At 45.1% G+C, this 13721-nt stretch overlaps 1 protein-coding gene across 7 annotated transcripts; it reads right to left on the reverse strand.

Annotated features, from left to right (window-relative positions):
- Positions 1 to 361: 361 nt before the first annotated feature.
- Positions 362 to 13206, reverse strand: LOC308084807 (uncharacterized protein). 7 transcript variants are annotated; one of them, XM_080427715.1, is made up of 4 exons: positions 12689 to 13206; positions 12054 to 12187; positions 5332 to 7417; positions 362 to 5175 (listed from the first exon to the last, which is right to left on the reverse strand). In XM_080427715.1, the coding sequence occupies exons 3-4, from the start codon at positions 7199 to 7201 to the stop codon at positions 2294 to 2296; spliced, it is 4752 nt and encodes a 1583-aa protein (XP_080283841.1). In that variant the 5' UTR covers positions 7202 to 7417; positions 12054 to 12187; positions 12689 to 13206; the 3' UTR covers positions 362 to 2293. The 7 variants fall into 7 exon arrangements, with proteins under 7 accessions (XP_080283841.1, XP_080283842.1, XP_080283839.1 ...); XM_080427716.1 differs by having other exon boundaries at positions 362 to 4659; positions 4951 to 7417; XM_080427713.1 differs by lacking the exon at positions 12054 to 12187 and adding an exon at positions 10114 to 10322 and having other exon boundaries at positions 362 to 7417; positions 12693 to 13206.
- Positions 13207 to 13721: the final 515 nt, after the last annotated feature.

Consider the following 13721-nt stretch of genomic DNA (forward strand, 5'->3'; position numbering starts at 1 on the left):
TTTTGTGATTTCCAAGGCATTCATCGCCTGATAAACAACAATTTGCATACACAGAACAGCACACACACATGCATGCACATAGTGTGAAATACATGTGACTTCTACCCTCAACCACATGGGCCAGCAGTCAAAACGAGTTGCTTACTGCCATCTTGTGGTACTAGAGTAGAACTGCGACGTAAAGCCAAATGTATACATTATACCCCGTAGTACGACGGTGTGTCGCTATGATGGCGCATTAAATTAAGCTTTAAACAGCATTCATTCCCTGTATGATGGCCATCAACACACTTAAATGAAGAGCATCCCAGTTCCCCCATGTTAACTTGGAATGAGTTGCCCAATAACGTGGCCATAGGCCTGTACTTAAAATGAAATTTATTGGTATATTCACTACATCCCGAAATCCATTTAATGCACAGAGTGATATGAACTTCACATAGGACAAAAAGCTAAATATAATTGTGAAACTGCAATACTGACTTTGGTAACAGTGACAACTTACTTATATTCAATAACTACCAGAATGTACCTTTGCTATGGTAGCCTACTACATCATGTAACGACCAATAATAAATGAATAGAAAACAAATGAGAACACTTATGGTTTATTCAACGCTGAAATATAATCAACTACTGACCTCTCAGTAAATAAAGTGATAGAAATCTACTATAGCTATATTTTTTTCTTTTTTCTTTAGAAGAAAAAAACAAGGCTTGACTGGGATATGGGCATTTCTTCAGTAAATAAAGTGACAGAAAGTAGAAACTATTATTTCTTTCTTTAGAAGAAAAAGAAAACAAGGCAATGGCAGGGTAAGAGCGTGATTGCAAAATGGCCAAAAAAAATAATAGGTAAAAGGGGGTTAAATATGAGATTGGCATGATTGGGTTACACACATAAATACATGTAGAATAATAATACATCTATGGATAGGTCCTTGTCCTACAACAACTGCGAAGTAGAAACAATCAATGCTAAAAAGAGCATACAAATAACATGACACAAACATGTGTTACAGTACACTTGTTTAACCTGTCTTCAATCTCTTGGTATAAAAGCTATGAATATTTCAAAACAAAAAGACATTAAAGTGAACATGATATAAGCAAGGCTTTTTGTTAGGTTTCTTCACCTTTGTTTTTTTTGGGGGGGGGGAGGGGTTGCGAGAGAAGGAATCCTTACACCCCGTCTTTCAGGGAAATAGTGTCAAATTGTTCTATATCATCGCTGTTGGGTGGAAACTTTGTATCTCCATATTAGCTTTTTATGTCTTTCTCATAAATTAATGACCAAATGAATTCTACAAAAGTAGAACAAAATGCGGATCTACAAGGTCACAACGCTTCAAGATGTTGTGAGTTTGTAGATCTGCTGTTTTTGCTACAGTATTTTTGAATTATTTTTTAAGTGAAAGTGGTTAAGTCTGTCTGGGGGTTTCATAACCAATGAAACGTATTTATCAAGAGCTTGTGACTAAATAATAACTACATTGGATCCATTGGAACACAGGTTCTTTTTTACATTTCCTGAAAAGTAAATGTTTTAGACGTACAGGGTTTTCACCCGACAGTGACGATATGTGATCATATCATATCAGTAGGGAATATTTACGTTTCAAATTAAAAGTTCACACCAATAACCTTTGGGGATATACTGAATAGACCATCACATACCGCAGGAGTGAATTATCAACCGTGGCAATAAAACTGACCAGAGAACAAACATGCATTGACAAACTGACTTATCAACAAATGTCATTGCCCCCACATCCCCATACTCCTAATAAATGCACTTTACAAGTTAAAAAATAAAATGAAATCCTCAGAAAGCCTCTACGTGAACAACAACAAGACCAAGTTACACAGCAGAGACAGTTATCATAGCAAGGTGTAGCAGGGATGCTAGTGAGGATTTAGGGAGGGTGGGGGGTTACATTAGCAGGTCACCTAAACTTGTCTATCAACTGCACAGTGTCAGCCAAGCATAGTGTCAATGCACTTAAGGGGTTAATGAACCTATGGAAACAGTCACGTCTCAGAAACATCCTCCAATACAATTTGGAAGAATTTCGGGTGATATTCTTAATAGGATGCTCTACAGTAGTTTGTTAATACACTCATTCTAACAGGTGGTTCAATGTCAACACAGATACCAGGCAAATTCATCATGTCTCTTGAAAAGGCATCTGATGCTTTCTGTTATCTAAAAGTACATTTTCTTCTCATGTTCCCAATTTAGAAGCAAAATATTCCTTCTTCTGACTGCCACTCATGTCAGCCAGCAGAAAGTTCAGTATGTGTACTCTCCCTGTAGGGGAGACGTCTCCTCACGATGGTCCTCACTCTCTCCCGTGCTCTTGGGTGATTTCAGGCTGATGGCGGCTCCTCTGTGTAGTCCTTTAGCCCTGCGGCGGCAGGACACCTTGTGCCTGCGGAGGAGCGCCCCGTTCCAGAAGCAAGCGGAGCAACGGCGGCAAGAGAAGGAGCCCCGGGCCCGGTGTGAGGCCCGGTGGACAAATGCCGCCAAGGGCTTGTGAGACTGCTTCCCGCACACGCTGCACCTCAGCCGCTCTTGGGACGTCAAGGCTCTTTGCGGGTGCTTCACCACCATGTGCACCAGCAGCCCCGCCTGGCGGGAGAAGGTTGCATTGGGACACTTGGGACATGCAAAATGTTTGACGGGGACTTGGAGTGAGGCGTGGATGTGGATCTTTGACCCCCCGGTCGTGACGAGCTCGTACCCTTCCCCTCCCGGCCCTCCCCCTCTCCGAATCTTCAACAGGAGAGAGCCTTGTTTTTTTGTTTTCAGGTGCCTTCTTAATAAGGAGGTTCTCCTTCGCTTCCTTCTGCTCCCATCAGCTCTGGCTGAACCTGAGGACTCGCATTTGCCCCACCTCCCTTCTCTCCTCTCTGACCTTTTCTTCTTGTGCATTTTTATCTCGTCCGGCGGCGGTGGTGGCGGCGGCGGCGGCGACTGGGTGCTTTGGTGGCTGTGTTGGTGAGACTGGGTATTCATTTGGGGATGTTGTTGGTGATGATGAGGATGATGATGATGTGAGTGATGCGGATGGTGGTGACGAATATGAAGATGTTCAGTGGAAGGCAGCTCCGTCAGCGGTTGGAACGGCGCTGTGGTGTGAAGCGTGTGACTGCGGGAGCCTGCTGGGTAGATGTGCTCCCCTTTCACCCCCGGGGGAGAGTGCTGGTGCTGGGGCGGCATTATGGTGGAGTTGGGCGGGAGGGGCTGAGAGTAAGGCGGGGCACTGGAGGTGGAGGACTGGGCAGGGGCAGTGTCGTAGAAGAGGGGGGAGTAACCGGAAGGAGGCTGTGGCGGAGCCACAGTCACTACACTGTGACTCTGCCCACCGTGGCCTTCGCTGGATGGCGCCATTTGTAACAGGGCATTGGTGGCCGCCTCGCTCTCAGATGCAGACTGTCCACCAACATCATCCCCCCCTCTGTTGTCCACTGACGCGCTGCTGCCAGCATCCTGCGGGTTAGCCTGCTCAGTGCGGGTCAGTCCATGCTGTGACTGCCTGTGTCTGGTCAGGCTGTTGGAGTAAGCGAAGGCTTTCCCACACACCTCACAGCTGAACAGCTTCTCACTCCCGCCGTCGTGGACTGTCTGGTGATGGGCAGTCAGATGGAAGTGGTGGCGAAATGACTTCCAGCAGATGGCACATGTGTAAAGCCTGGGTGGGGGCTGGGTGTTAGCCTCTTGGGGTTTGACGTCTTGAGGGTATGAGTAATAGGAGGAGGATGAAGTGGCGGTGTCACCTTGGTTCTGGTTCCTGTCTTGGGCCACGCTACATTGAGGGTTGGGGTTAAAGCTGTTCAGGTTCTCCGTAGCTGGGGTTGTGGGCACCTCCACCAGTTCTCCTTTCTGATGGAGCTTGCTGTGCCTTCGGAGGCTCTGTGAGTAGCCAAACTCTTTGCCACAGCTGCTGCATTTGTAATTCTTTGCCCCAGTGTGAACTGTCTGATGCTTGCTAAGGTGAAAAGCCTCTCGGAAATATTTCCCACAAACGGTGCAGTGGTGAGACTTCTCCCCGGTGTGGACCCTGTCATGCCTGCGTAAGGTTTCGCGACGTGCAAACCCCTTACCACAAACGCTGCAGAGATATGGACGGGGAAGACCACCGGGTCCAGATCTAGGGGTGTACTGTCTGCGCTTGGGGGGCTGCCCAGGAGCATTTGGATCTTTCTTTGCTCTGGGCTTGCGGGGCCGTTTTGGTTTAGCAGAAGGGTTCTGCGGGTTACCACTCATGCCCTCCGGGTTCCCCCCACCTCTGTAGTTCTTATCAATAGTAGATGTCGATGAGGGTGACCCCAGAGGACCTAGGCCAAGACCCCCCAACAATCCCCCAATAATATCTCCCCTATCATCACTTCGGTTCCCACTGCCTGCTGCCGTTATGGCAGAGATAGCGTTATTGACGGAGCTGGTGACATCGTCTTCTGAGTCATCCAGCAGAGAGGACAGGGGCAGGTGAGGCTGCTGATGGTGATGTTGGCTTTGACTCTGGGGATGAGGATGAAGGGTTGGGGCTAATGGTGCCTTTCTCAGAGCTGGGCCCGCCATCCCACTGCCACAGGGGGAAGCGCCAGAGTAGCACGGTGACGGGTTACCTTGAGAACGGTGGTCGTCGTGGTAGCCTGTGTAACGATTCCGAGAGTAGTCAGTGGGGTATTTACTGTCTGATCTTTCACTAGAACTCCCTCCCCTTCCTGACTGAAACAGACCATCACACCCTAAACCTGATTTTGGTTCTCCTTCACCCACTATGATCACACCATCTTCCTCCTCAGTTTTCCCATAAATTACCCCTCTCCCACTCTGATAACTTCCCCCTCCTCCTGCTACCCCACTCGCTCCTCCCCCCCCTACCCCAATCCTACCTTCCCTGTCACTTCCTGTCTTGGCGCCCCGTGGTTTGGGTCCCCTACCTGGCTTTCCGCAGGTTCCCGATGCAGCGTGGTTGAGCAGAGACGTGCTCTCACGGAATGAGCGTCCGCAGGCAGGGCACCGGAAAGGCTTTTCCTCGTGAATCTTCTCGTGGCGCGTCAGCGACTCTCTGCGATTGAAAGCCCGAGAACAGGTGGAGCAGCCGTATGGGCGGGAAGCAGAATGTATCACACCGTGTTGGAGCAGGTGGCCCTTCTTCTTAAAGCCTTTGCCGCAATCAGAGCAATGGAAGATTTTGTCAGGGCTAGGGCAGGAATTGGATGGGGGCTGAGGGGTTTCTTGGGTGGAATGGGGAAGGCTTGGGTCAGGCTGTAATTTAAGGTGAATTGGGTTTGGCCCTGTTGTGGCAGAACTACTAGTACCTGCTGCTGTTGGCTCATGCATGCGCATGTGCCTCCGAAGACTTGACAGGTGAGTGAAGCTTTTGCCACACTCTCCACAGCTGTACTCGGACTCTGCATCAGGCTGTGCAGGATTGGGCTGCATGGAACCCTGGTTATCAGGTTTTGGAAGGTGAGAATCGTTAGTAACTAGCACTGAGGCTACAGTGGAGGAGGGAGCAGAGGAAGAGGAGGAAACAACTGATGACGATGAGGACGATGAGGCAAGGAGGGAAGCCGGATCCCCTCCCATGTTTGACATACCAACCCCACCACCGATCAGTGCTGGTGGCTGGCCATGGCTAGCATTAGGGTTGCCACTGTGGCTGCTGTGGCCATGGTTGCTACTGCTGTTACTGTTACTTTCAGATTTCCTCTGTGGCAAATACCCCACCATCGCTTTCTTCCTCCTACTGCTACTGTTCCCGCCTCCACCGCTTTCCCCTTTACCATCGTCCTTGGACAAGGATAAATGAAGTGGCAGGGGGAGGGGCAAACCCGCTTCCTGCTGCATTAGAGAAGCTATCTGATTGGATGAGAGGACAGGGATGCCCTGGAAGTCAAAGCCTCCCAGGGATGAGTGCTGGGAGCCTGGGTGGAGTGGGTGATGGGGATGGGAATGAGAGTGAGGATGGGGCAGGGTGTGGGGAGGCAGATGCTGTTGGGGCTGCTGCTGGGGCTGGGTGGCGGAGTGGCCATGCGAGTGAGATGAATGCAAAGCCGGAGGCGGAGCCAGGCTCGAGCTTGACTCCCCACCTGCCTGACTCAAACCAATCCCCAGGTGGTTGTGGGTTCCCTGCTGTACCAAGAACTGCTCTAGGCTAGCATTAGCAGGTACTCCAGACAGGAAGTACTGGTTAGCAGCTAGCATGCAACTAAACTGTTGGTGAAGGCTCCGTGCGTCAGACTGGGCGCCAACAAGCTGGTGCCCCAGTGAGCTGACTGCACTGCTGATGGGCGGGTTATTAGAGTTGGCCACTGAGCTAGAGGGAGAAGGAGAGGAAGAGGAGGGGCCAGGCGATGCTTGTGGGACAGAAAGGCCAGGATGAAGGGGAGGGGGAGGTGGAGGGGCAGACACTAGCCCCCCTAACCCGCCTGCACTCCCGCTGCTCCCCCCAGCAAAGTGGTCAAAGCGGCTTGCGTGCAACTGCTCCTGGGCCAGGGCGGCCTCAGACGGGTGGAAGGAGCGCAGGAACTGCGGATAGCCCGAAGCGTGGCTGGAGCTGCTGCTGCTACTACTGCCACTAAGTTTGCTCGACTTCGAACGCGAGCTATGAGAAGACGAGGAAGGCTGCTGCTGAAGTGGCGGCGGTGGGGGGGCACTCATCTTGCCAAATAAGGAGGCGGAATCGGAGAACGCGTTGCTTCTGGACCCTTGGAGGGGTCCCAAGCCCAGTCCAGACAGAAGAGCTCCAGACGACTCGGCCTGCTGCTGTTGCTGCTGCTGGAGTTGATGCTGGTGAAGTTGCACTTGCTGCTGATGCTGCAGTTGACGATCTAAACCGAGGCCTTTGAACTGGTGGGCCTGGTGGCCACTTAACATTTCTATAATGTCTAAGTTATATTTTCCAAATTGGAACATTTCCCACTCACTGCCACATGGGGGTACAGGGGGCACACCTCCAACACTGGGAGCAGCAACTATGATCCCTCCGCTGCCGACGGAGGAAGAGCTTCTCCCGAAGGATGGCGTTAAACTACTACTTGCCCTGGAGCTACTTAACTCACCTCGGCTGGATTCTAGAATCCTTTCGATAACACTGCTGCTGCTGCTGCTGCTCTCACCTGAGCGCGCGTTTCGACTGCTGCTGCTACCACTTCCGCCCGATCTCCCACTGCCCCCACTCTCCATCCAAGAGGAGAGGGGACAAGTGTGGGAGGAGAATGTTTGTGATGAAACGTTTAGGGATCTCTGAGTTACAGATGGACTCCCAGGCTATTTAAAAGGAATTAACAGGAAGGTTTTCAAGAAGTTCAAAGGACGTCTGATTGTTTCCCATGCCCGTTACTGTCCATCCTTTTCCTTCGTCCAGGCCAATTTGCTCATCCCTGTTCAGCCCGGAATTTTCTGCAGTTGAAAGACAAAAAAGAAAGAAAGAAAGAAAATTCAGGGGAGGACACATCCACTATCGAGAAATAAAATAATCTTGTATAATTCATGTTCTATTGATGATTTTAAGGAAACAGTCATTGAATAATTGTATTTCTCTATGCCAGTTATAAATGTAGTGCATTATTTGCAAGTGATTCTCCATAATCGACCCGGGACTTATTTGAATGAATAAGAAATGACCTTAAACAATGTATGTTAATACAATATAACAAGCACATCTTCAGTGGTTGGAGGTGGTGCCCTACCCGGTGGAAAATCTTCCACCGGGTAGGGCACCTACTTGGTTGACAATGTCAATAAAGTTATTCTAAGCAGACGGCACACTATATGCGCCGCTATCTTTATTGTGTTCAGACATCGTTGCAATTACCTCTCTCCGTTGGAAAGGGAGACCACAGACAAAAGAAACTACGGATTGTAGCTTTAATGCATTCACATAAACTTATTATGACATTTACAACCTTCTTAACCACTTTAACCTCATATACTTTGTTGAAGGAGCATCCCCTGTGGCCATGGTCCTTTTCCTCCCCTACACCAAATCTCTTTGCCAAAAATAGCCGATCTACAAGCTCACGAGTCAAACTGTGATATATTGTGAGTTTGTAGATCTGCTATTTTAGCCAAATGGCCTCGCTCCTATTTTTGCAAGATGCTCACCTATTATCAGAATAAGGTCATTAGGGTTCAATAGGCTCTATGCACAGCAGCCATATTGGAAAGAAATCGGGCCTCTTCCATACTTCCTTCACAGGTCTTACCAATTATACGTAATTAAGGCTCTGTTCCATTTAATGTAGCTCAGTGATTCTCAAACCTTTTAATTTCAAGGACCCTCACAACTCTGATAGTGTACAAATCATTCATTCTACTATACCACCAAAATGTGGAATGCCCAACCAAAAAGTCGACCCCTACCCTCCTTCAAAACCACCATAAAAGTATGCCAATTTGTAACTGGACCTAGAAAGGTCTTGTACCTCTGTACTTTTTGCAAACTATTAATAAAGTAGTCAATCAATCAATCAAAACCCTTAATTAGTATAATCGGTAAGACCTGTGAAGGAAGTAAGGAAGAGGCCCAATTTCTTTCCAATATGACTGCTGTGTATAGAGCCTATTGGTTAAAAAGCCAGTTAGAGATGCTATAGTCTCTCGAGACAGACTGTTGGCTCACACAATTTCCGAATGCTTCCGCCTAACAATCTGTACATCGGAAGCGCTGAAAGTCCACAGAAAATAAAGTGGATACCCCGCGTCCTCTCCACTTACTACCGTTTGCAGTCACGTAAATAAGTCCTGCTGTGAAATCAAATGAGTCGAAGCCTATCTTGCTACTTAGCAGAAATGGACATTTCAAAATATATTTTACATTTTTAAATCATATTTTCGGGAACAGAAATTACAAGAAAAATTCGGGATGTTTAGAAGCAGAAGTACAGACTCTCTGTAGCATTTGAAGACTGTGGAAGAGTTGTCTGGCTCGAGAGACTAGAGATGCTATGACTCTTGCTTCCACCTGGGATTCAGTAACCAAGTACAGCTAGGTTTGCTTATCCAGGGGAGCTTGGTTGGATACATGAGAAACACAGGACCTTTTAATAACATAAGTAACCCTATAACTTAACACTTTTGTGCAATATGCTCATCTCCAGAACTAAAAACTGCCTGAGTTAAGTAAAGAATAAGCTTGAATTGCTTTTTCACCAGCTAAACTGAAAATAAAAGCCCAGGAAAATGTTCTGTGTGTAGTTGTAGTTCACTTATACTAAATCCGACTTAGATTCAATAGTTATGATAATGTCCCTAAATGTTAGGAGGGAATGTTGAGTGATCACTCTTAAATTAAAGTCTTCCTTATTCATAATTCTATTTTGTTCTTTTAGCATTTCAGCATTGAATTGAAATTAAATATTAGCAATGCTGAAATCGCTCACTTTATTTAGAACTAGCTGCAGCTACAAATGTTGGTTAATGAGTAATGAGTAACAGAATAGATTTGTTCCTTAAGAGTAATAATAATTAGCACATTGCCTCAAAATATGATCAGCATTATTATTATTTCAGCTATAATTGCAGGTTTGTACTTAGATGTGTGAGGATCTTAAGCAGTATACAATGCTATTTTAGTGGAGTGATATGAGCTAGGATTCATCTCTATTTGGTTGTAAATTTGCAAGCGTATAGTGAACCACACATCTAAACCACAGTACAGTATATGCAATTTAGATGCTAAATAATCTCTTATCAAACTTTGAAATTCTGATCAAGTCTTCTTCTGAAATCCTGATCAGGAGATTACGCCATGACACTTTGAATTGTGAAAATTGGCCATCTACAAGCTCACAAGTTGTGATGTAATGTGTTGTCAGCTTGTAGATCGATGTTTCTGAAGATTTTTAAAAAAGTCTTCACTTTTTTTCCTCACCTATAATGACATGCCCAATATAGGGACGCCAGGTGGAATGTGGTTAAAATATGACACATTCCAAGTTAACACAGTTAGAATAATCTAAACATAACAACCAGGGTTTAAAAATCTGATGGTTATGTTTTCTTATGAGCCTAGTTTTGGTATTGATAAAACATGAATAAAACATTCCCCCAATGTAGAAATCAAAGAACCAACATTCAAAAGTATGATCTCATACCAATCCTTGAAGTTGCTACACTAGAGATGAAATTGAGAGTGACTTTGTGGATTCATTACAAGTCTGTCTGACGCTTTTACTTTCAAGAGTCCATGAAGTGCTTTTCTCTCATAGGAGTCCGTACAGCCAGGAAACCATCTGGGGTCACTGTCAGTCTCTTTGTTCATGTGTTCCACTTCCTTCACTATTGAGCCTGTTCAGCAGTGTCACTTCAAAGATAACAACACAAGGGAAACTTATTCCTAGCCATGGGAAACCATGAGAGAATGTTAACAAATGCAGATGAAACTTTCCCGATTCCTGAGCCATGCGAATTATACACTTCGAGAGATAAAAAATGAACATTCCTTCATGTTCATCGCACTTTAATGTGGCAGCCGGTAAAGGGGATGATTTGAATTATTTGATGTGCTGCTGGGTATAGTTTAACCTATAATAATACATCATCATTTATCAATTAGGCTAATATCTGTTATGTATTAGTAATTAGTAGCTGTTGAGTAATTGTGGTGGAGCAAAAAGTACAATATTTGCCTCTGAGATGCAGTGAAGTAGCAAAAACATTTAAATACTAAGTACCACAACATTTTACTAAAATGCAATACTCAAGTAAATGACTGTGTTACGTTTGGGGGAAACCATATGTTAACAAATGTAGGAATGGTACATTTCAAAAGTGAGCATTCCTTATGCTTCCTTATAGCACTCTATATTCCCACAATAATCATTGCTAAAGAATGTCTGTTCATTAACAGGGGTCTCCCCAACTCTCAGCTCTTAAGTAAACAGAAAATACATTTTCAGTTTGGGATACCGATTTCATCCAGTCAGGAGCGAGGAACTCGTGGATACAGGATAAACCAGGGAAATTGGAAGTGACGACACAAACAAACAAAAGTGAGCTGACACATTTGGAATTGGAACACTATAATATTGAAGCCGATAAATAGGTTCCCTCTCCCGACTGAAATTGGCGACCCTCCTGAAAATGTATAACAATTATTATTATTATCAGAATAGAGCTTTAACCGTTTAACAAAAACATTTTGTTTGTAACCAAAGAAATATCACTTAGAGCACCTTGAGCCCGTTAAAACCAGGAAAGCATCTGTGTCATTTTAGATTTTAGCATTGGTTTTTCAAAAATAGTAGATATACAAGCTCACAGCTCACTTCGTGGCCGCGCTGCGAGCTTGTACATCTGCTATTTTTGAAGATAAAAAAAATATATACAAATTTTTAAAAAAAGTTTGAGAACTACTGATTTAGAAGGCAGAATCGGCCTCAGGTCTTAATGGGTTAGGGCTTACCAGTCACAGGCTGGTCAAGTGTTCCTATTTTTGAGGGGATGGTGCTCAAATTTAGAGTCTTGTAGTCAGCTGACACATCTTTAAAATGTCCCTGGGCCTCAGAGTGAAAATGTAGTGTTTGTATTGATAACAAGACTACACTAATGTTATTCAACTGCTTTAGAAAAAAAAAACTAGTTCTCCCTTCATTGGTTTGTCAGTGATCATAATCTGATTTCTTTGTGTAAAGGAATATAAATGCACGCATTTATATATAAGTGGAAACTGCATAGTTTAGTAAAGATCAAATCAGCTGAACAGCTAATTTAACATTAACCCAACATAATCAGATATCAAATCATTAAATGAAGTGGTTTAAAAAAATGTAAGTCTCAATCAATAGGTTTAACTGAAAAACAGAACAACAGGTCAGGGGTCGATTCATTTTCAAAGTATACTGAAATCATTCAATGTAGGAAGTGAATGTACACATTTTAACCATTTGAAATATATTCATTTATATGATTCTCAATAATAAGTTATCGTAACAATTGGTTTAACTTTAAAGTAGGCCTACTGAATTAGCCATTTAAAAAAAAAAGCGAATTGACCTCTGCCCCGATCATCACTTTCTACATCTACATTCCTCACCTTTTTTTAATATAGTTTTCCCTTAATCCAAGAAAATGGAACTACATGAGAGTGTGCTCCTCCGACCGATGAGGGAGATGATGATAATGTATGGCATATTTCACTGCCTCTCATTTTAATGCAAATTAGCAGCCCTGTTAGGAAGGAGGAGGGGGGGAAAAGACACATTGTGTGGATCAACATTAATTTGTTCCATGCTCATCTCTCACTGTAAACATTAGCGGTTCAACCACAAGCAATAACGTTACGTATACACTTGCGGCGGCAGCACACTGTAACAGTATTGGCTCGATTCAAATGTTTGCAAAAAAATAAATAAATAAAAAACAACATCTAGGACGTGCTTGCATGCAAAACTTCACGGTTCTTCTCGGCATCTTTATATTATATTTTATTTTATTTTTGTTTTGCCATTTCATCGCATGCAAAGACGAAGTCACACGCACGCAGTCAAGAAAATAAAAAAAAGCCCACCACATACATCATAAGCTAAAAACGTTAGCTCAGCGTTCGCAATCACATTCGCAATCAGATCACAACATCAAAACGCATGCATGTCGTACTTAACGCTCCAGCTCTATATGTGCGTAATAATAACGCAACAATCGGAGGGGGTTGTGTTCTTAAATGTTTACCTACTATACGCATCTTCCAGTCAAGACCCGCAGGCAGGCAGGCAAGGCGGACTAGGGGGATGTAGGCCTGGCACAGCACGGCACGCCTTCTATATCTATCTACAAACCACCATCCAGCAGGGCAGCCAGTAGCTTTAGTGATCCGCTTCCATTTCTGCTGCCTGGCCGTTGGCTGATCGCAGCCATTTTCACTGCTGGTGGAGGAACAGAACGGAACGCTGTAGCTTTCTCCCCCTCCTCCTCCTTCTCCTCGAACCCGTCCGCGTTCTGCTGCTTTCTGACGCCGTCCAGAGAGCGTCTCCTCCTCGCCATCCAAACTACGTTATTAACATAACATCCTCACACTGACCCGCTCGCTAATGATCGCGGTCCAGTTTTTTTCTTCCTTTTTTTTGTTGGTTCCCTGATAATAATATTTTGGGGGGTAAAAGTGAGTGACGTGTTGCTGACTTATAAACGTTGGTCCTTTCCGGGGGCCCGGGGTTGTAATATTTCCGGGTAGCAGCGGGCAGGCTGGCTGCTCGCTACGGGTGGTTGTGGTTGGTTGGTTGGTTGGTTGGTTGAAGATCCAAATTACTTTGGGATCCACAGCCACTGGAGATCAAAACATCTGATAGGAATCGACCGTTGGCATTATTTGATCCTCAAAGGAGGGATCCACACAATATTATAGGCCTACTCTTGTGTCAATTAAACTCTGTTTACAAATGTAATCAAATGGACCCGCAAGAGGGGTCCATATGATTACATTTCTTCACCCTCAGAGTTAGTAGTGGAAAGTAACCAAGTACATTTACTTACTTAGGTTAGGTAAATGGTGTACTGGTGTAGGCTAGCCCTGGTCCAGAGCGTTAGTGTGTTATCTCTAACGCCCTGCCAGGCGCGCTGCTCTGCTCATAGACCGAAAATTCCACTGCCGTGCGAGGTCTCCGTCTTTAGTAAAAAATAAACAAAACAATTTTGCTACTCACCGAAACAAATGCAGTTTTGTGTTGTTGAAAGTCTATTCTCCAGGGTGGGAAGCCTGTCAGCA

Source organism: Gymnoscopelus braueri (assembly GCF_963280865.1).
Source record: "Gymnoscopelus braueri genome assembly, chromosome: 4".
Lineage (NCBI taxonomy): Eukaryota > Metazoa > Chordata > Actinopteri > Myctophiformes > Myctophidae > Gymnoscopelus > Gymnoscopelus braueri.